General features: G+C 53.1%; 1 protein-coding gene across 2 annotated transcripts; it reads right to left on the bottom strand.

The window, feature by feature from the left end:
* Positions 1-1,589: 1,589 nt before the first annotated feature.
* On the bottom strand, positions 1,590-22,359 carry Prdm12 (PR domain containing 12). Of its 2 annotated transcripts, XM_006498161.4 has the most exons (6): positions 18,783-22,359; positions 17,064-17,594; positions 14,992-15,182; positions 13,443-13,598; positions 5,423-5,534; positions 1,599-3,316 (listed from the first exon to the last, which is right to left on the bottom strand). In XM_006498161.4, the coding sequence occupies exons 2-6, from the start codon at positions 17,284-17,286 to the stop codon at positions 2,901-2,903; spliced, it is 1,098 nt and encodes a 365-aa protein (XP_006498224.1). In that variant the 5' UTR covers positions 17,287-17,594; positions 18,783-22,359; the 3' UTR covers positions 1,599-2,900. The 2 variants fall into 2 exon arrangements, with proteins under 2 accessions (NP_001116834.1, XP_006498224.1); NM_001123362.1 differs by lacking the exon at positions 18,783-22,359 and having other exon boundaries at positions 1,590-3,316; positions 17,064-17,348.
* Positions 22,360-22,884: the final 525 nt, after the last annotated feature.

The following is a 22,884-nucleotide window of genomic DNA, read 5'->3' as shown; positions in this document are numbered from 1 at the left end:
CTCCCTCCACACGCTCATATATTTGAATGCTTAGTCCATGGCTGATGAACTGTTTGGGAAGGATAGGAAGTGTGACTTTGTTGGAGGAGGTGTGTCACTGGGAGTGAACTTTGAAGCTTCCAAAGCCCACGCCAGGCCCAATGTCCCTTTTGCTGCTTGTGGCTCAGTCTATAAAGCTCTCAGCTGTTGCTATAGCACCACACCTGTCTGCTTCCCATCATGACAATCATTAATAACCCTCTCCAACTGTCAGTAAGCCTCAGTAAAATGCTTTCTTTTAGCCAGGCATGGTGGCACACATCTTTAATCCGAGCACTCTGGCAGTAGAGACAGACAATGCTCTGTGACAGTGAGTTCTAGGACACCCAGGGCTACACAGGGAGACTGTCTGAAAATGACAAAAACAACAAAGAAAATGCTTCCTTCCTTCTATACGAAGGAGGGAAAGGCTTAAGAGGGAGGAGTCCCAGAGAAAAGTCATGGGACCTGCAAGCTAACGTGCCAGTGGCCCCTCTGTGCCACGACTCCCAAAGTATAAGGGTCTTTCTTTGGCCATGCATGCCACACTGGCAACTTCCAAAGAGGGATGGCTTCTATGGCAAGTGTGAATTCCCATGAGCACAAGTGCAAAGGCTGGTGAGGACACACGGGCGGTGTGCCTGTCGGTTCAGTGTATAGAAAGGATGATCCCACTATGTCTGACAAAGGCTGGGACACAGGTGTGAACTTACACACTACAGCCCACACATCTGACTGACCCAGAAGTCCTTGAGGAGAGCAACAGGCCTAACCTTATCCAGCCTTGAACTCGCGCTGGCCTCACCCTGTCCTTCCTACTCCTTGGTCTTCATGAAGGTAGGTATAATGGTTAGTGATGTCAACCTCACAGAATCTAGAATCACCGGGGAGAGGGGCATCTGAGCATGCATATGGGGGGGGGGTACCATGGTTACATTAATGGAGGTAGAGGGACTAGCTCACTGTGGGCCACTCCATTCCCTGACCCGGATCCTGGATGGAGAAAAGGGACTGAGCAACGTGTGTCTCCATTCACTGTTCTTCTTGCTGTGGCTGTGGTGTGAACAGGGGGTTAGGGCCGCTGCTGTTTTAATTCCCCCACCATATGTACTGTACTTTGAACCAAAATAAACCCTTTTTCCTTTAAGTTGTTTGTGCCAATGTGCCACAGTACAGGAAAAGAAACTAAGACCCAAAGCCTGCAAATGGATGTGGCAGATTACTGAGGACTCCAGGACTCCTGGTGGTCCGTCTGGCCCACCGCTGCCCCCTTAACCCAATCCAAGTTTATTGTTATGAGAACAAACAACTCCTAAGCCATGTGTAGGTGGGTAAATTGTACTGGAGGGACCCCACACTGCAGCTGGCTAAACTACAAGAACTCTGTCCTGCTCCTTCACTCTTCCCAGTCACTCTGCACTGTGGCTTTTCTTGGGGACAGCAGCTTTTCGTTACCGAAGGTACAACAGTGAATTTTAGCAGCAGTCAGTGGAACAACCCCTCTAGCCATTTCCAAATGTCTCCATTGTTTCCAAATGTCTCAGACATTTGGACCTTGCACCCGGGTAGGGGCCAAGTGATACATGTTCCAAGTAATTTTTATTTTAGAATACAAGAGAAGTACAAATGTATTTACAGTTTACATATACAATCAAATAATATATATCACAGTTTCGTAAATATCATCTTAGATAAACATTTACAAAGTTAAAGTGACTGTTTTCTGGGAGTAGAACACACTTTCTTGAAAACTCTATACATGTTATACTTTTTGTTAATATTATTATAGTTTTGTGGGTTTTTTTAATTATTATTACAAACGCCCTGGTGTTTGGATGGAGTGTGTGTGTGTGTGTGTGTGTGTGTGTGTGTGTGTGTATTGGAGGGGACGAGAATTCTGGTAAATGACAAGGTTTGAAATGACACCAGAGGGCGCCCACGGACAGATCAGGGAACGGCGTGGGCAGAGGCGCGTGGGAATGTGGGCTTCGTGGGGAAGAAACCTGGGGGCCCTCCGCGCACCTCAGACAAACTTTCTGGGCGGAGAAGCCAACCTCGGCTCCAGACAGCCCCGTATGGTCGCTCATTCTCTTGTTTGGGGACTTAATAGGATGGAAGTGAGAGTGCCTCTCCATTCCTAAACTCAGAAGACAGGAGAGATTTAGGAGAGGGAGCACTGATCTAATTACTGCGTTCTATAGATGGGGAAACTGAAGCCCCAAAAGGGTCAGGGTCTTGCCCACGGGCTGTGGTAAATGTCTCTTGTGACTCCACTCTCAATCTGCCCAGCACACTTCAAAAAATATATTGTCGTCTTGTCCTTCCCTGGGAGCTGGAGGCTAGGGAAAGTAGCCTGAAGGAAAGCAGGGCCCCCCGAATGATCAGGTCTCTCCCGGTCTGTGCTAATCACTTTAGGGCTCCAATCACAGCCAAGGGTCAACGTCATTCCCTCCACTCGTGACACATCAAGACACCATTCCCAGGAGGCAGAGATAAGCATTGCCCTCCCCAAGCCCACTCTGGGCCAAGGAGGTAGCTCTCTCTTCCACTCCCAACTACTCAGCTCTCTTTGGAGATCGTCTGTTCCCCCTCTCCTGTCATCTAGGACAGAGATGTCCGCGTGGAGACGCGGCCCTGCAGGAGGGACACTCCGAGATGGGGCCGGGCGTGGGGACCGACTCTCAAGAAGAGAGGACAGGGCAGCAGCCACACCAGCCGGGTGGCCTGGGCAAAGGGGACGTCGCCCCTCGGCGTCCTCCTCTGCAAGACGGATCAGGAGTGGGTTCCGGGTAGCCGGTGCCTCAGCGGCGCGCAGCGCGGGGGGTCGGGTCCGTCGCGGAGGCGGCTGGGAGGCGCGTGCGCGTGGGGCGCGTGCGCGGCGCTCACAGCACCATGGCCGGCAGGTGGTGTGCCGCGGCGGCGGCAGCGGCGGCGGCGGCAAGCGCGGGCGCGTGAGCGTGGGGCGCGGGTAGTGCGGGCGAGTGCGCTTGCAGCGCGGTGCTGGGCGGCCGGTGGCGCGCGCTCTTCTGGTGCGCGCGCAGGCCGGCCAGCTGCGAGTAGGCGCTCTGGCACACCTGGCACTTGTAGGGACGCTCGCCCGTGTGCAGGCGCACGTGGTTGCGCAGCGTGGACGACTGGCTGAAGCGGCGGTTGCAGAAGCGGCACACGAAGGGCTTGTCCAGCGTGTGGATACGCATGTGCGAGCGCAGGTTGCTGCGCGAGTTGAAGCCGCGGTGGCAGATGACGCAGCGCATGCGGCCCGCGGTGCCGGTCGCGGAGTCCGCCGGGTGGAAGTCCTCTGGCCGCGCGGGCAGAACGCGGGACCCACGGAGCGGGCGGGAGGGAAAGAAAGCAGCCCGGTTAGCACCCACGCCGTGAGACACACAGCCCCAAGGGCGCAGCGGGTCATGGCTGTGATCTAACAGCAGCCAGATTACAGCAGGTCCCCAGCCTGGGAGGATTTGGTGGCCCCAGGAAACCTTAGCCATCTCATCCGAAAGATGGGAGGCAGTCCAGGCATAGTGGCCCAGCACTTCGGGAAAGGGGGGAAGGGGTGGCTGGGCTAAAGGCATTCATTTGCCACCAAGCCTGATGACCCAACCTGGATTCCCTGGACCCACATGGTTAAGGACAGAACTGACTCCCACTAGTGTCCTCTGACCTCCACGTGCTCACCATGGCATGCATGCCTATATGTACACACAAATAACTAAAATGTAAGAGTAAAATAAAGTTAAAACAAAAAACAAGACCATGTTTTTTGTTTTAACTTTATTTTACTCTTACATTTTAGTTATTTCTAAATATCTCACTAGATATATATTTATTTCTAAATATATCACTAAAGTGATATATTTATTTCTAAATATATCACTAGAGGCTAGCGAGATTTTTCAAGTTCAGTCAGAAAAATTGCAGTCACTAGAAGACTTCTTCTGTGCTGGTCGCTTTGCCTTGGTGTGAGAATTGCCTGGGTCCTAAAAGCCATCCACAAAGGATAACAACTATGACGCCCCTAAAAAGCTCTCTCATCTCTCACCTCACAAATATTGGCTGAGTACTCAGCGTACCTGGAAACTATGGTTTGTCCATTTTCTCATTGAAAATGGAGACAGAGACATTCAGAGAGGGGCGTGTTGGTAAACATTGAGCCTCAGGCCCCTTTCCTTTCCTTTCCTTTCCTTTCCTTTCCTTTCCTTTCCTTTCCTTTCCTTTCCTTTCCTTTCCTTTCCTTTCCTTTCCTTTCCTTTCCTTTTCCCTCTTTCTGTTTTGAGACCTGGTTTCCCGGGATAGTCCTGGCTCTTGAAACTAACTCTGTAGACCAGACTGGGCTCAACCCCAGAATTCCACCTGCGTCTGCCTCCAGAATGCTAAGATTAAAGGTGTGGCCACCATTGCCCGGCTTGCTTCTCTTAAAAATAAATAAATGGGCCAGAGAGACGGCTCAGTGGTTGAGAGCACTGCCTGCTCTTACAGAGGATCCAGGTTCAATTCCCAGCACCCACATGGCAGCACACCATTGCCTGTAACTCCAGTTCCAGGAGCTCTGATACCTTCCCACAGACATGCATGTATCAATGCACATAAAATAAAAACAAATCATTTAAAAGTAAACAATCAGACATAATGACACACTCTTGTAATCCCAACCTTAGGGGCAGAGGGAGGAGAATCAGAAGTTCAGGGTCATGTTTAGCTATCTAATAAGTTTGGAGGCCAGCCTGGGACCCGTGAGACACCCTGCCTTTAAAAAAAGTCACAAGGATTTTGTAGGGTCTGGGAGGGTGACACTCATCAAAGGTTTCATTTCAGACCGGGGCGGGGGGCGGTCCAGTTATCTCTAGACTCAACAGGACATTGGTCTTGAGCCAGTAGCTTCTGTATAATAAGCCCTGTCTCAGGACACCCCCGCTGATTCTACTCTCCCTCCGTTCAGAATACAAACCATGCAGCTGGTTGATGCTAGGCCCTATACCAGGACCTGGACAGAGCTGGAAGGGGGCATAGAGAAGCCCCCACCCCATGCCTTCTCTTTACAGATGAGGAGGCTGAGGCACAAAGCCAGTCTCAGCCGCGTGCAGCTGAACATCAGTGTGTGTCCCTGCTGTCCTGCCCAGCTCTCGGGCCACACGCGTCACCTCTCGCGTCACCTCTCTCGGGTTTCCTCATCTGCCTGAAGACAACCTAACAGGTCCAGAAAGCAAGCCTGCCTGCCTTCCCCCATGCTCATCCCATGCTGACTGCCCTGGGGGAAGTGGTCTTCTGCTTGACCAGGAGCTCCCAGTGCACAGTACTGCTGGATGTTGAAGAAGGGTTCCCAAGGCTAGGAGGTATCCTGTCACCTAGCTCTCCCCTCCTTGGATCTTTGTCACTTAGGACCTCCTGGCAAATACTGAACACCTACCATGCTTGTTTTTCTTCTGTTCCTCCTCCAGGCCTGGCACACCTGGGATGCCCAGGAAGGTGTTGTGGGAATTTCCATACCACACCAGCAGCTCCTGGTCTGGAGGGATCATCTACAGGAAGAGAGGCAGGAAGAGGTCAGGGGGTGGCAGCTGCTGGCAGGAGGCAAGGGGTTTCTCTGCACATTTCTGCACCATACCTGGGCCTGAGAGAGCCAAAGCTGGCATGATCTTACTGACCTATCCCAGGGAAACTGTGTAGACATTGAAGGCCCCAGGACTCTGTCCCCTCTCTTCCTCTCTCGTAACCCAGGCCATCTCATCATTTCTGTCCAGTTTCACAAAAATATCCGAATTGATGGCCACAAGAAAACAAAAGAAAAAGAGCTCAGGCCGTGTTGGTCGGGTGCGGGGAGGGGAGTAGCTCAGCTGTAGAACCCATGCTTAGCATAAGCAAAGGCCTGGACTAGATCCTCAGCTCTGCATAAAACTGTAGTCACTGTGGTCACTGTCATCCCTGCACTCAGAGGTAGAGAGGCAGGACCATCAGAAGTTCAAGGTCATTCTTGGCTACATAGCCAGTTTGAGACCAACCTGGAATTCATAAGACTTTGTCTCAAGGGGGCTGGTGAGATGGCTCAGCGGGTAAGAGCACCCGACTGCATTTCCAAAGGTCCTGAGTTCAAATCCCAGCAACCACATGATGGCTCACAACCATCCGTAAGGAGATCTGACTCCCTCTCCAGGAGTCTGAAGACAGCTACAATATACTTATAAATCTTTAAAAAAAAAGACCTTGTCTCAAAAAAGAAGGGGAAAAGCTCCACAAATAGCAGTAACAGGAGATAAGAACATCTAGAATTCCCACCCCCTCCTTTTTTAATCCAGGGAATTAGAGTCAGTCAGCACTCAGAGCCCTAGGGCAGAGCCAGATGTTTCTAAGGAGTGTGGGCCGTGGGGTACCTTATGGCTACACCCTGCCTGATAATGTTCCAGAAACAGCTTTTTATCTCAAGTGCCCACAGGCAGCATGGAGTCACACAGCACAGGGCTCTCTGCGGGGCTTCATGTACCACAGGGCAAGGGCTAAGAAGGAAACCTTGCAATTGGCAAACACCACCTCTGGAAACACCAAAAACAACCAACATTCAACGGAACGTTTCGCTGTGTACTAGGTGCAACATCAAGAAGCCCAGAGCCAGGCTGGAGAGATGGCTCAGCAGTTAAGAGCACTGACTACTCTCCTGGGGGTCCTGAGTTCAAATCCCAGCAACCACCAGAAGCCCAGAGCCTATGGCCAGGCTGGAGGCTTGGCTGCTCTCAGCCAAGACAGCTTCTGATCAAGAGAGTTTGGTGGTGGTGATCGAAGGGAGCTGAGAAGCCTGCTCTCTGGACCCCAGCCAGGTAGGACAAAGAGAAGAGAACAGCCCTGAGGCCACATTCCCTGTAGGTCCCTCGGTGAGGTGCCTAGAGAAACTCGGACAAGGCCTGACAAGAGCTGTCTCGTTTCTCTGTGAGATTCTCTTTTAGCTGAAGCACAGGGGATCATATGAGAGTGGGAAGACAGCTCGCTTTGTAAGTATTTGCCTTGGAAGCATAAGCTTGTTAGGTTGCTCTCCAAAGCTCACATGAAAAGTGTAGGCTTGATGATGCTCACTTGTAATCCCCAAGCCGGGGAAGTCGAGATAGATCCCTGGACTTTGCTGACTAGTCAGTCCAGACTAATTGCCAAGCCCTAAGCCAGCCAGAGAGCCGTCTCAAAGAACAAGGTTTCGGAGCAACAGCACCTGCGGTTGGTGTCTGGTCTGCACACACTCGTACACACACATCATACACAACACGAGCATATACGCATACATATGTACAAAGAAAAGTCACCACCCATGGCTATCTGGAGCCATCCCAGAGGAGTGGTCAGGTAGAGTTTCTTCCCTTTGTGTGTGCCTGAGAACCTTGGGTCCACCTTCCATGGAGATAGCCCAGAAGGCCTGCCTCGCCCCTACCCACCAGGCTCTGAAAGGAGAGCAAGGAGTGGGGGGGCAGGGAAGTGCAGATATCCTGGCTGCGGCTCCCCTGTCGAGAGCAGCCTAGCCTCATCATGTCTCTTTCACACTAACCCTTAGCCTTTAGCATCATAGGAGCACAGGTGTGTGTGTGAGTGTGTGTGTGTGTGTGTGTGTGTGTGCATGATCAGTCCCATTGGGGAGGTTAAATATGAAACATAAGCACAATTCATAAAGAAGCAAAATGAGGCAGTGTCTCCAAGGCAGCAGGCAGCTTAGAACCTGGCACCAGAGCTAGACAAAATCCTCCGGCCTCTCCTTCACAGTCATGGTCACCGCCCAAGAGACCAGAGGATCAGAGCTGGAGGCCTCTCCTTGAAGAGGAGGAGAGAAGAAAAGGGCCCGTGAGAGCCTCAGAGAAGATGACAGAGTCCAAGTATTTAAGATATTGATCGAGGGTTTGTTTGTTTGTTTTTGAAATATGGATTGGGAGAGAGGCCACTGTAGAAGATGGCGCTCGTGTTACAGGGTCCTTAGGTGTGACCTTAGAAGTCTCTAAGCATGTCTCTTGAAGCAGCCTCTAGGCCACGTGCACACACCTTGTAGATGAGCTACAGAGCCCCCCTCCCCACCCCACCCCCCGCCACACACACACTGAGCCCTGGCGCAGGACATTGGAGGGGACACTCAGACTCTGTGCCTGCCAAGAAAGTACTTGTGTCCCTTTGCTCTTTGACTCGTAAAACAGAACAGTCCCTATTTCACAGGCCTCCCTGAGAGCTGTTGGGTCACAGGGGCCACAAGCACAAAGCTCTGGGCACTGAAGCTGTGGAATTGCTGCTGTTTTCCTGGCTTGGAGGTGCTCCGGAGGAACTAGCAGTGATCTGGGCACACTGAATCACTGCAGTAAAGCCCAGGGCCTCGGGGCAGCATGAACGTCCATGGTTACCCCGGCCTTTGCCTTCCACGCCCGTGAAGCACAGGCTTTCGGAGTGTGTAAAGCTCTGTGTTTGGTCTTCAGCTCCAGGTAAGCCAGATGTAGGACCCTGCACCTGTAATCCCAGCACTGGGGAGTTAGAACCAGGAGGGTATAGGAAGTTCAAGATCTTCTTCACCTAAATATCAAATGTTATTTAAATCTAATAAACAAATACTAAAATCAGTTTGACTTAATTTAAGCATTAAACTTCATGGGCATAAAGGTTACTGTGCCACAGGGTAAGTAATGGAAAGGTTCTTTCTCTTCTGTCCTGAGTGCCCAGCCATTGCCTCTGCCTCCCTCTGTGTGTTTCCCCCCAAAACATGTCATATTGATACTTTGAACAAAAATGCTGATTTAGGCTTTAAAGGTCACTATGGAGAGACTAGGTGACTTCTATCTGCTTTAAAAATGAGCATGTATCACATCTATATATCTGGAAATGCAAGTGTGACAACAAGCAAGACTTTTCAGATAGGGAAGCCTACAAATTAGAATGTACTGGAACTGGGGATAAAACAGCCTCAGACAGCTAGAGTCTGTGAGCAGTGGGGGAGGCCCACATCACCTTCACAAAGAGACAGGACTACAAGTTCTTTGAATTTCAGAGCCTGGAACCCCTGTTCCTCTGGTATCCACTTAATAGATAGTAAAATTAATTTTATTCAACTTAAAAACTAAAACCCGTAGGCATAAGGTGGTAAATAGTGGGGAGCTCCGGATGCCCAGTTGTTACTGATGCTCTCTGGGCATGTCCTGCATCCACCAAAAGCCTGTGTTGGAGCCCAGAAGACCCCAGAACCTGCACCCTCTTCTCTGAGATGCTGAAAGTACTGTTCAGAGACCACCTCAGTGCACTGAACAGACACAGTCCCCTGCAGGCTCCTCCCAGGCTGTGTTCCTACTGAATTCAGCTCTGGTCCAGGCTAGGCTCTCTGCACTAGGGCTGGGAGCCTGAATCAGCTGCTCATTCATGTTTCTGGGAACAGAGATTGGTTTGGAACATACCACGAACCAAGCAATCCCCAAAGGAACTGATTCCCAGTTCGTAAAATCCACTCTGTCAAACCGAGGGAAACAGGCTTGCCTGACTCCCACTGCCAAGCCTTAAGACCTATGGCTAACTCCTAACGTTCTGATCAGCCTGAATTTGAATCCTGCCCCGTTTCAATGACAGAAGGGCAGTGATGGGGCTTTCAGGTTTGCTTTCCTAATACACATTCATGACACTCCATTGAACATGCTCCCAAGAGGCAGCCTGCCCCTGACACCTGCCCCTTCCCAGGGTGACACAGAAGCATCTCTGTGTCATCTGGATGATCATCCATTTCCATTGTGCATGACAGATGTCCTGACACACCAATTAATAGAGCCCCAACAAGAAGATGCTGGCCAGGGAGGCCACACAGCACGGCCGTCCAGCTCTGGAGCAGGAAGGCTGGGGTTCAAATCACAGCTCCAGACTCTCTCTGAACCTTGAACCTTCATTTCTTCATCATTAAAATGGGGACAGAGATGCAGCAAAGCTCAGCCATGCAGGACCTATTCAGTATGTATAGGCCTAAGGGCTCAATTTGCAGAACCATTTAAAAAAAGTAAATAAACCCTGGGCTCAGTCCCACTACGAAACCAGAGTTGCTTAGACCTTCGAAACGTTGCCAGTGTGGTGTCAGCACATGAGAGACGTCTGATGTCATAATGATGTCTGCGTACAACATTAATGGGACCGATCATCAATGGTGGTACTCATCAGAGCCACTATTGAGCAAGGTCAAAAGGAAAATGGTGCTTGTCCTCAGAGCTGAGAGAAGAGGTGAGGCTCTTGGAAAAATAAAGGGCTCAGCTGCCCTGGAACAAGAGAAAATGGGAAAGCCCACATTTCAGGGCAACCATTTGCCAATAGGATACAATAAAACGGAAATGGGACAGACTGGGGATTTTCTTCCCGCACATAGTGATAACAGATTCCTCCAGCTTCCCCTCGTGCCGGTTTCTTGCCCAAATTATTTGCTTCCTCATGAGCCACCTTTGCTTTCCTGGAAGAGGTAGGTCCCTGTGGACGCACTATTGCTCGGGTTTAGTCATTCAATATTTATTGGCCCCACCTGCGTTGGGCTTCGTGCTGTCTAGAAATGCCATTTGAAGCACCTGAGATGGGACTGAGTGTCCAGGCAGATGCAAAGTCAGAAGGCTTCGCTCTCCTCACCTCCACCTGGGAGGCAGAATTTGGAACAGGTACTCTAGCATTGGTCTGAGTTCCCAAACTGTCACCTCTGTCTCCACTTAGAGTTCATGATTTTGTATTTGTGGGATGTCCTAGTGTCTTCTTCCTACTGAAGAGAGACAATGTTTTGGCAAATAATGGGTTACTGTGGTGAAATACAAATAGCGCTCGCTCACTCAGCTCACTCGTGAGCAGGAAGACCAAGTAAACAGATTGTCACAAAGCCCTCTCTCCTTGGCTAACAGCCCCTCAGCACACACAGACCAAACAGCAGATTAGACAAGACTTCCCGGGAGCCGCCTAGATGAGCGCAAATATGTCTGGTCACACCCGAACATATAAGTAGAATTCTGACATTGTGATAACATGGTTGAGACAATTGCTGGTATGGAAAAAAATGTGCCCAACATCATTTATGAAAAGCAATTTGGGGCTGGGAATGTTGGTAAATGCCTTTGATCCCAGCACTCTGGAGGCTGACCTAGGCAGCTCACTGTCAGTTGGAGGCCAGGCTGGTCTACGTGAGTTTCAGGGCTACACAGTGAGCCTGGCTGGCCTGAACCTTGCTATGGAGACCTTTACCAGGATCTGATACTTGGTCTTCCTGCTGCTCACAAGCACTGTTTATATTTCATAACAGTATTCCGTTACTTGCCCGTTACATGGGGGGAAATGTCTCTTGTCAGTAGGAAGAATACACTATGGCTCCTGTAGGACATTCCACAAGTACAAAATCACGGAACTCTATATGGGGACAGAGGTGAGACACTGTCTTAAATTTGTAAAACAAAATTTTTTAAACAAAAGAAAGAAAAGTAATTTGTAAGTGTCTTGTATTTCTTTGTCCCCTTCTTAGCAGGATGGTTCACTCTAAGCAGTACAATGCCCAGCAAGAGGCATGCATTTGATACAGCATATGTGTGATAAACAGATAGATGTGGGTATATGGCCAATGGGACTAAAATAAAATTTAAAGGTTTATAAAATGTTATAAACTTAAATTTCTGATAAATATTAACGTTTCCCCTAGTTAAACAAATTTTAATCCCTTCCTGGAAATATTCTTGCCCCCTGAATTCATACTTCTGGGTAAACGTTGTTCACCTGTCCTGATTTATCTTTGACTTACACTACTCAGACATGTCTAGTATGATGGGGTTCAAGCCACCTGTCTGTCCCAGGTGAATGCTAACATGGCATAGAAATCCTTGGTCAGTCTCCTGTGTCTGTGTCATGCCCGTGTCCGTGTCTGTCCATGTCCGTGTCCATGTCCGTGTCCGTGTGTGTGTGTGTGTGTGTGTGTGTGTGAATGTGTATTATACACAGGTTATATGTGTGCATATATATTTGTGTATATACATATGTGTGGGTGTGTGTCTCTGGAAATGTGCACATATATGTGTGTATGGGGTGTGAAGGGGTGTATTTGTCTGTGTGTGTGTGTGTGTGTGTGTCTGTCTGTCTGTCTGTCTGTCTGTCTGTCTGAATGTGTGTAAGGGAGCCAAAGGGGTTAGAACTCATACTTTGCTATGGGTGAGTTTAGCTGCACCAAAAGCCAATTCTAGGAGGTGGCAGTACAGTTAGATGGTCTCAGGAGTCATGCTGGTTCTGCCTGACATTCCTCAGCCCTCCTGGAATTTCTGAACTCCTGTCATCAGCCTGCCTTTCTTTCTTTCTTCTTTACTCCCTGGTTTTCCTGGTGCTGACCCAGGTTCTGGCCACACAATGCAGAGGCAAAGGCTATTCGGCTATCAGTTCTGTTCAAGTCTATGGGTCTGGCCACTCCGGAACAATAAGGTTCCAGTTCCAGAAATTAGCAGGCATAGACACCCAGAAGGGTCTAGACTTCAGGCTCAGCGTCATGGAGTGTGTCTAGAAAGGAAGTTGTTCTCTGACCTTGAAGAGCAACCAAACCCCTGGCCATCCTGAAACCAAGGTACTTGCAAGTCAACAAAAGTGTGAGATCTAGAAAAATGTGGTAGGAGAGCTCTGATGCCTCCTCACAGAATTTAGACAACTTCCCATGTCTGGGGCAAGACATAGCCAAACTGCACGCCAAGGGTCACTGCTGTGCTGTGCCCTCTGGTGATGTACCCCTCTGCTTATCATTGCTCACCAGCCCCACCCCAGTGCCTTTTCCCTTCTTCCTTTGCCAGGCAGGTGACCTGCCTCCTTTCCCAGCCCCTGGCCCTGGTTCCACTTTTGCCCACTTTAGAAATGACCCGAGCCTCATCATGACCCGAGCCTCTCCTCAGCTAGCACTCCCCTATAGAGACGGTTCAGAGCACCAGGCCTTCAAGAAATGACAGGTTTTCGTGTCCATGAACTGTGGATAAACTCAAGATCCTCCTTGTGAAGTTGTGTGAGAGGCCTAACACGGTGAACTGTTCTTTGCTGAGACAGAGTTCTGAGTCACACACAATTGGCCCCAGAATGAGGCATGACATGCAGTTAAACATGGGGACACACGATCATTGTCATAGTCAAAGTCAAGCTCCTCAGCCACTTTCCACTTGGTGTCCTGTTCTCTATATTCTTCTGCCCTCTGAACCCCTGCACACACTCGCTCCTCTACATCTGAGATATTCACCACAGCATTGACTTGTAATCTCCGCCCTTGCCCTCGCCCTCGCCCTCGCCCTCACCCTCGTTCAGCTGTATCAGCAAGTCTCCTATACGGGGCATATTCCTGGCAGTCAGGGCCCCTGAGTCTTAGCCCTACACCCAGGCAGAGCCAGTTGGAGTACTGACATCCTCCTATTTTCTTTGATCACACTCCTCACCATGCTGTGTCTCCATTCGTCCCTATCACATACCTCTATGGCCTTGTAGAAGATGCTCGTGCCTATCTGGACCACCTCCAGGTTCTGCTCCTGCTCATTCCGGGCACACTTGATGTAGGTCATCCAGCTTCGGTGGTCTTCCTGGCTGGCATCGATGAAGTAGCGTACTGTACCATCCTCGTTGAATACCTAGGTATGAGTGGAGCAGTGATGGGTGAGGAAGGGCCAGGCCACATGTGTGACCCAAGCCAGACTCATCTGCAGACATTCTCCTTTCTCCCAACAGCTCTGAGAAGTCAATAAAGCTATTGTCGGCTATGCCTTCCAGTCCAAGGAAGGGAAGTTGCAGGGCGGGGGTGGGAGGGATGATGACCGAGATTCGTCTGAAGCAAAAGATCAATAGAGAGTCAGCGTTCAGGGACCCATGGGCTCACTGTGACCAGGCCCTCCACCCACAGGAGAAAAAGCTCTCTAAGAGACTCCCAAGCAGGCAACATGGTCTTTGGCTACCTGTCCTTAAGGGTGCAAATTTTTGAGGCAGAGCAGTGGAGAGCATAGCACAGGGCCGCAGAGAGAGACACAAGAGCTTGAGAGGCAAATCTAGCTCACTGGTGTCTCTTGTCCTGGCCTAAGCCTCTCCATGAAGCTGCTAAGGATCCTCAGAGGTCAAACCACATCCTAGCTTCCTGACTGGGCAACAGCTGGAAGACACCCACTAGGCCCAGAGTGTCCAGGATAGGGAGAAGGCAGGGGCTGGGGTCATCTCTCTGCTCTCCTCATCCAGGTCCTGTAAACAGCTGCACCGTAGCTCGCTGGGCTCCTGCCAGGTGCGGCTGCTAGGGTGGCAGTGGAGAGGCAGTAAGATGGAGAAGTAGGTGTAGCATCTGGTTACTGTGGGTCTGCATGGGAAGAACGGTGGGGAAGAGCCACCACAGGGCCAGCATCCCCGTATCTGATACTGCTAGAGGTGGGCTAGCGTCAAAAGGCCAGGGATGGAAGCCTTTCAGATACCCATCTCCTGTAAAATGAGAATAATAACTGAGGGGGTCTGACCTCACAGTTTGCAGGCTGGGGAATCAGACTGCTGACTCAACACCCAGTCAGCCATGGTTATTTTGGATGCCATCAGGCCTGGGATCGAGAAACATATTCTTAAGAAACACTCAGCTTCTGCTATCCTCCATTCCAGCCACACTTCACCATAGGCCACCCTCAGAGACCAACTCTCTTTGCCTCTAAAGCCAGGGGAAGAATGTGAGTTGCGATGACTTCTTCCCAGCCTGTGTGCATCAGGACTCCTCTGGATCTCAGCGAGGTGGTACAAGTATGGCTAACGCCTTGCTTGGGAGACTTGGAAACAAGAGCACTCGGACATTTCCCAAAACAGGTAAAAGAGAAAGAACCTTTGGCAGAGAAAGCTCCAGGCCTTGGGAGTCTTACTCCCAGGGAATGTACAAACTCCAGCATCTACAGCTCCTAGGGAGAACTGAAGCTCTGGCAGGGGCCAGACAGAGTTCCTTTCTGCCGCCAGTGGATACAACCCACCTGCCAACTGGAATCCCTTTCCAAAGCTCCCGCCTACCTCCCACATGAGGTTGTTGTTTTTGCAGATATCCACATGCTCTGGGGCAATGACGCGGCCAGTGAAGGGGCCCATCTCCGTGCCTGCCTTGATCCACGTCTTGGAGAAGATGCCAAGGCCCTCGCCTGGGATGGAACTCTGAGCGATAATCACTTCCACCGGCAGCACCAGGCTAGATAGCTTCTGCACCTCTGCGAGGATTAGAGGAAGGCGGTCATATCTGCGCAGAGATGGCCCTGCCCTTCCCATCCCGGATGCGCTCTTGCCCTGCTTCTTGCCCTGCTTCGCGCCTGCGAGCACAAGCAGCCCCAACTCTCTCCAGTGGCAAATCTCTCCAATGGCGCTTTGTAGGCCTACTTGCAGAGGTTCAACCTCATTTTACAACCCAGGACCCTCGGTGCCCTCTAAACGCAAGCGGTGCATGATGGTTCTTTTATTTTTCTTGTGGGCGGAGAGTTACTGGGGATCGAACCTAAACCCTTGCGCATGAAACGCTCCGCCACCGCCGAGCTACATCACCAGCTTTTAGAGCTCATTTAAAAGTCTTTCCACAAATTCTCCAAACATCCACAACCTTCACCGGTCTTCCATCGCGGAAAAACTTAGGAACTACTGAAACCACTTTGTGTTTACAGACAGGGAAACTGAGGCCGGGTCTGGTGAAGAGGTATCGTCCAACCCGGGACACTAAGTCTTGTTCCTAGCTCTTCAGCCGGTGACTCTGAGTTCACTGCGTGTCTCCTGGACTCGATCAGCACTGGGGACAGATCCCTAGTTTGAAAGGTGGCACCCGCGCAAAAGAAACACTTGCTTCTACTCACTAAACTCTGAGGCAACACACACACACACACACACACACACACACACACACACACACACACACCCCTCCCCCGTGATCTTCCCTGGCACGCCAGTATACCTCTCTCCTCCCAAGTTCTAGAGTGCCAGAAAGGGCGGCACCCGGATCAGGCGAGCTCTGAAGTCGTTTTAATGGGCGAGGAAGAACCAGCGGTCCCTAACCCCGAGAGGATCCCCGGTGGGGCCTCTGCGGCAGGGGTGGGAGCGTTGAGGCACACAGGGGCGGCCTCCATGTCTTACAAGGTTCCCCTCTAAGCTACCTGGGAAAATACCCGGCGAGCCGGCCGGCTGAAAGGGGGGGTTAAACGGTGTCCATTGCGGAGCGGCCGGCAATTTGTCACGCTGTTAAAGTGATCGCATTCATTCGGTTCCATTCGAAAGAAATTGCTAATTCTAAATTCATTAGCCCTGGAAGAAAGCTGTAGCAGTAAATTGTATCTCAATGCGGAGGGGACTTGTTTAAAAGGGGCCGAGGAATTCCCCTTACAAAAAGGCAGGATTAGATGGTTGACATAGCGTGAATGGAAGTGGAATTAGTCTTCACGGTAAATTAAGAGAGGAACAGCGATCTTAAAGGGGAAGAGAGGGCGTCGCTCAGAGACGCCAGCGCTGGGGAAAGATATTGTTTGCGGGGTGACGAATGAGGAATAAGAACTTGAGACATCTTAAAGAAAAGAAACTTTCTTCGCTCTCTTTCTCTCCCTCGCTCTCTGCGGCTTTTTCTCTCCGGCCTGCCCGCCCTCCGCCCCTTCCCGGCCCCGGCTGTCTTTTAAAGTTTGTGGTTTAAGTGGGAACTTTCGCGGGTCAAGCCCAAGTTAACCAAATGAATTTAAAACCCCTTCTTTTTGAGTCAACTGCTATTACACGCCCAGTAAGGCTTTTAATGCCAGGAAACCGCCAGCTCCAGGCTGGAGGATGGGGTGGGGAGAGACGACACAGGAGAGCCCGGGCTGACCGAGGTAAGTCGCTCCGGTCGTTGGGATCTGGTCCCTGAGCCTCCTGCATTCCTACATGCCTCTTCTCTGCTTCCATGAGGCCGTTGCAACCCAGGTTGGACCCACGAAAAAACTGAGGTGCGCTGATTAGGGAGAGCGCATCCTGGCTGGGAGCGGCAGCCCCAGCCCCTGTGTTCCCCATCTGGACCCGTGCCGCTAACCTGAGAATTGGGGGTAGCCAGGAAGAGCGAAGGAGTGGAGCCCCGACGGCACACTCACCTCCTGAGAAGGACTGCGCCAGGACCTCGGCCGTGAAGGCCGTTTTTGGGCTGGCGTGGTGGCTCTTGTCTTCCAGCAGCTGTTCGCCTAGCACGTTGCGCCATCGGCCATATAAGAAACTGTGCAGGATGTCGGAGGTGATGACCTCTGCCAGCGCCAACCCCGGAGCCTTCAGCCCTGTTTTGAGCACCAGGGCCTCAGCTGGGAGCACAGAGCCCATCATGGGCGGCGGAGGGCTCGCCGCGGGCGCCGAAGGACGGCTAGGTGGACTCCGGAGAGGTGGGCAACGAAGAGGGGTCAAAGGAATGAAAGGAGAGGAGGGTGACACAACACGAGGGAGGAGGAGGAAGAGGAGCAGGAGGAGGGTGCACTGGGGAGTGCGTGGCAAGAGATGGCTGGGAAGACAGGGAGCCAAACCGGAGATTCACAAAATCTGCAGAGATGGCAGAGGCAGCACGGAGGGCTGGAAGTCCGCGGGTGGAGACAAGGGTGGATACCAGGAGGGGTGCGGGAAGGGTGGGCGGCGGGTGGCTGTAGAGAGACAACGACCAAGGACTCTCGGTTTCCCACTAGCCTTCTATACACCCAGCCAGGACCGTCCTCCCCTTAGCAAAATCTCAGCTCTTTTATAGGAGCTGCAGTGACCCTCCTAATTGGTTATTAATGACCCCCTGACGTCGAAGGACAGACTTGTACCCGGCCAGGCTCGAAGGAGCCTTCACCGACAGCGCGAGGGGCGGGGGCAGCGTGCGGACCGCTCAGAATAGTCTCCCTCTGCTCCTCCCTCCCCCCAGCCTTCCTCCTCCTCCCCCTCCTCCTCTTCTCCCCGTGGGAAGCTCCAGGCAGGGAGGGAGGCTCAACTCGCGGCCCGGAGCGAGGAAGGGGGGTGGGGGGGGACGGGTGTTGAAGTAGGGGATGCTGCGCAGCGAGGCTTGCCTTTACTCCCGGGACTAGACTGAGAAAGAGGGGGCGTATGGCTGCAAACCCCGCGGGTCCCCATGCTCACCCGGGCTAAGCAAGATCCTTGATCACTGTGGATCCCAAGCTAGGCCTTCACCTTCCTAGCTCTGCGGGCCACTCCCAGAGCTGCCGGTGCTTTGCCTATCTCCTTAACCAAGCCCAGTACTCTGTCCGATCCCCACCTCTCCTTCGTCCCACACCCTCTGCTCTTTAGAGGCTTCACTCCTTAAGCTGCGGTGGCAACCCGGACAGCTTGGGAGATGCAGATCTCTTGCGCTGGCAGCGCTACCCAAGCGGGCGCTTCGTCCTAAACGGGCTCCCCAAGAGCTCTGCTCGCTGCGCACAGCCAGTGTAAAACTTCCGTCACCAGCACAGAGGGCTGCTGAGGAGTCGCCGTCGGGGCTGGATCTCACCTACCATAGAAAGGTTACCAGCCCTAGGAGTACTAAGTTGGGGTGGGGAGTATTGAAAGGTCATCAGATACTCACATCTGTGGAATACCCTAGAGCAATGCAAGATGGGAATTGCAGACACCCAAAATGCCTCTGAAATTGCGGACGGCCCAGGGCAAAGCCATCTGCTGGGCCCTGCTTTGGAATCAGTCTACTGGGATTTCAACCTAGGAAGCCACCAGACGTTCCTCTTTCTTTTTGGTCTCTTAATGATGATTCTTTCTTTCCTGGCTCCTTTCTCTTCCTTCCTTCCCCCTTCCCGCTCTCCCCCTCCTCCAGTGGATTCTGTATAGTCTTTCCAAGGTACCTGGGAGCCAGCTCCACACCTCTTCAGAAACAGTTGCTAAGTCGGGAAGATCACGGCTTCCTGTGTGCACCGAAGTCTCCTGGATAGCCTTAAGACTGCCCCCACACCTTCAGCTCCAGAAACGTTGGAGCGGCTTTGGGCACACCTCACTCAACAGCCTAAGTCCTCAGAGCCCCCTCCCCTACTCCCGCTGCAATTTCAGGTGACGCAAAGGAAAGTTCCGCAGCCCTGGAGGCTGGTTTGTGTGAGTTCCCGTGTTAGGGCTCCACTGTACAGTGAAGACTCTTCAGGCCTTCGAAGCCCTGTGACTTGGGCGTGGATAGCGCTGGCAGCTCGGGACTGAGATTTGACCCACGAATCAGATTCTAATGCCGCTAGGAAAAGAACCCTTTCCATCACCAGCTCCTCAGAGCTAAGCTTGCCTCGCTCTTGGCAACCATGGGATCCCAGGTCTATATAAGCCCTAGTCGGAGCCAGTGGTCTGGCATCCTCAGCCCGGCAGGCGGGAGACTAAAGCGCCAAGCCGGCGATAGGAAGTCTTCCGAAGCAGAACCTCTGGAGCCCAGTGGAGAGTGGGTGTACCGGGCCGGGAGAGGGACCAACGGGCAGGGCGCCAGCAGAGGGCAGCGCTGCAGAGGAGCAAGGGCTGCCGGCGGGTAAGAGTTCCTTACAGATGCCGCCGGTGAGTTAAATCCTTTCGCGGAGAGGTCCAGTTTGGAGAGGAGTATGGAATCCAATGGCTCGGTGGCAAGAGAGCCTGACCGGCGCCTGGATCTAAGTGGAGAGGAGACTGAGCTGGGCAGAAGAATGCCAGGACTGGGGCACTCAGCCTCCAACCCCGAAAGCCTTCCTCAGCGTTTGCGGCAGACTAAAGGGAACGGAAGACAGCAGAGCATCCTGGGGACAGCCCTTCTCTTCTCCGGACCTCTGGGCTCCTGCCTGACAGTGGTTTGAGTTGAACTATGTGCTGTGCTGTCTTCCCAGCCTGTCGCTCTTCGGATCAGATCGTTTGGCTTTCCCCGGCGCTGAGCAGGATTCTTAACAATTCCCTCGCTACACTCTACTGTGAAATTCTCCCAGGTCCCAGAGTCCTTCATGCCTGGGGCGAATTTTCGTTCCAATCCCAAGATTGAAGTCAAAAGACAGAAGGACCGAAGGCTCTGACTGAGACCAGGACCCCCTCATTACTTTCCTCAGGTCCCCCAAAACCTGGGGAAACTATGCTGGAGGAGCCTAAACAGCCTTCTAGCTGGGGTGCCCACGGACCTGGAATGTAGTTGCTGCGCTCTCATTTTGAGCTTCTGGCCTAGTGATAGTCCCACCTGGCCCTATGCACCCTCAAAATCCAGTCCTGCAGGGAGGACTGCCCACCGGGATCGAACAGTAAGGCCTGTGAGCGCGCATCTGTTTGCTTGGAGGCTTCGAGAAGAAATGCTGCGGGTTCACAGTGAAGGAACCACGTCTCTGGGACCCAGGCGCCGAGTGTGCCTGCGCGAAGACCCCTCCCATGGACCCGGCTGGGTCGGAGCTGCAAAGCACCGCCCCCGCCCCCTTGATCGCGCCCGCGGGCTGTCGCTCGGCGATCTCTTTAATATTCATGGGCGTTAATAGAGAGGCCCCCAGTATATCGGCCCATTGTGGGCGGCTCGTAGGGCTTGAATAGACCCTGGCCCTCTTTCTTCGCAGAGGCTTCCCGAGGGGCCGGGCCAGGAGTGAATGGCCCCTCTTCCCGCTCCTCACCCACCCCCACCCCCTTTTCAGGGACAACATCTTTATCCCTGCTGCTGCTGCCGCCGCCGCCGCCGCCCGAGCCCCATTCACTCGGCCCGGACTCTGGGCGGAACGAATCAATCGGCTGCGGCTCTTCGGAGGTCATCTCCGCCGCCCGTGCCCCATCCCCCAGCCCACGGGAGTGGGGACAAGGGAAGCAGCGGCCGGCCGACAGACCCACCAGCGAAGGGACCCCGAGTGGGGTGTAGAGGACAGGGCAGGATAGGGTGGTAATCGGATGGGAACGATCAGAAAGGGTGGCTGAGCCAAGGAACACCAAGAGGGTCTCAGGACCCCGCCTCGGCCAGGCATTGCTAATTCCAACTTGTTGCCTCTGGCAGGGAGCCCAGGGGACCAGGGCGGCAGTGCGAGCCCGGAGATGAGTCCCGCGTCCCTTCCAGTCTCCAGCGTGCATCCCTTCGGGTCCGCGTCCGCAACCGCGAGACCCGGAGCGTGGGAAGCAGCGGAGACTCTGGTCCAGCCCTCAGGGCACGTCGGTTTCTTTCAGTGCGAATGGGCTTTGCTCCTTGATGACCAGGTTGGGCCATTCGGACCGCGGCAGCGTAGACCACATTCCAACCCTTAAACCAACGCCGGTCGTCCCAGGCCTCAGTGCCCCGGGCGCGAGTCGGTCAGGCAGGGCCAACTCGATGGGTCCCCGCCCCTCCCGTCCCGGAGGCGCTAGGAGAAAAGAAGCCCATTGTCCGCCAAGAAATACATTTTGGGGCCCCGGAGAGAAAGCTCCTGTTTTGAACTTTAGAAGAAAGTCTCCTGCCCTTGCCCCTCACAGGGAGAGATTTGTCGTCCCACCATCTCCAGGGCCTCAGAGCGCCGCCTCCTCCCGAAACATCTGCCGGGGGAAAATCCACCCTGGAGGGCAGATCGTGCTGGCTTTAAGCCCCGAGAACTCATTAAAAAGATATTAGCGGCGGGGGCAGGTCCCGCGCAGGTATCGATCGACCGGAATGAGCCCGAGCGGGGCTGGGGGCTGGGGTGCGGGGACAAGAAAGCAAAGAATGCGGCGGATCTGTGTCCGGAACCCCCACCTGGGCTCAGTCTTGTACACCCGGGCCCTGCGCTGCCGAGCCTCCCGCGGCTCCCAGGACGCCCCCAGCCATCCAGGCCCCGCTGGCTTCTTCCAGCTCCTTGCCATTGCCTGAGGCTACAGGCACTCCCCCACTCCGCCCTGCTTTAAGGCTTCGCCCCAGCTTCCTGCTGGCTGTGCGCCTCTGTCTCGCACTGAGCTCCCGCCTTTCTGAAACCCTCTAGGCTTTCACCACCCCCAAACCTGGTCTCTCTCTTAGGCAACAATTCTACCTCCTCTCCATTCCAAACAGGGCTCAGGAAATGCTCTCTTTATAGGGGCCCAGGTGTACCCCCGCTCCCCGGTTCCGGTAGCTCCAGGGCGCCCCCGCGGGCGCGGACAAAGGCGCGACGGGCTGCCTAAACCGAATGGGAACTCTTGCGGGCCGGGCGGTCTTCAACAGACGTGACTGGAGCAAGCCGCTGAGAGTCGGCTATGGCTAGGAAAAGGGAGATGGTGGTCTCCCTGTTAGCCCTATCTCCACCCTAACTAACCTCTGAGACCAGTGGGAGACAAAGACGCGCCCCGTACACTCACATCGAGACCCCGAGCTGGGCAGACAGGTGACCTGGGACTAGAGTTTCCCCGCGCGCCCAGAGCTAGATGGCTGTTCTTCTTAAGGCGTCGCCCCCCCGACCCCCATACCCGTACCCCAATACCCATGGCCCATCCCTCTTCGGCCACCATCCTGGCTGTCCACTGGAAAGACTCTGGAGGAGGCTGGGAACCAGGAGAAGCAATGATGGATTGACCCAGGCTTCTGGAGGCAGAGGGCGCAGAGGTGGGGAGAGAGACTGAGGTAGAGGCAGAGATGGGAGGATACAGACAAAGTGAACATCTGAGAGACTCGGACAACAGACAGGATGAAGGAAGCAAAGAATGGCAAGAAAGCCGGGACTAAGACCATCAGAAGAAGTCAGAGGTACCGCTGAGAAGAAGGAGGGACTTCAGACACAAAATGGGGATACTGGCTAAAGGATGCTCCAGGAAAGACGCAGAGAGTGAAAGAGGAGAGGGAGACTGGATGCCCTGGAGTCAAGGTGGCAGCCATCAAGGGGCACCAAGGACCCCCTTCCCAGGCTACTCACACCTCTTTTCTCCCAGAGTCCCTTTTCCATACCCACCCCCTGCAACCTCCATCACCTCAACCTTCCTGGTTTGTTTGTTTGTTTGTTTGTTTGTTTGATTTTCCAAGTAGCTTCCCTGAAGGGCTTCCAGTTTCTAGCCCAGCCTCCCTGTGGTCTTGGT

The sequence above is a fragment of the Mus musculus genome, chromosome 2 (genome assembly GCF_000001635.26).
Source record: "Mus musculus strain C57BL/6J chromosome 2, GRCm38.p6 C57BL/6J".
NCBI classification, from domain to species: domain Eukaryota; kingdom Metazoa; phylum Chordata; class Mammalia; order Rodentia; family Muridae; genus Mus; species Mus musculus.
This window is presented reverse-complemented; position numbering and strand designations above follow the sequence as displayed.

Coding starts and splice junctions, on each gene's coding strand:
- Prdm12 (XM_006498161.4), bottom strand. CDS start 17,286: ATGATGGGCTCTGTGCTCCCAGCTGAGGCCCTGGTGCTCAAAACAGGG. Junction 13,599..14,991: donor ACAACAACCTCATGTGGGAG/GTAGGCGGGAGC, acceptor ACTCATACCTAG/GTATTCAACGAGGATGGTAC. Junction 5,535..13,442: donor TCTTCTACAAGGCCATAGAG/GTATGTGATAGG, acceptor CTCTTCCTGTAG/ATGATCCCTCCAGACCAGGA.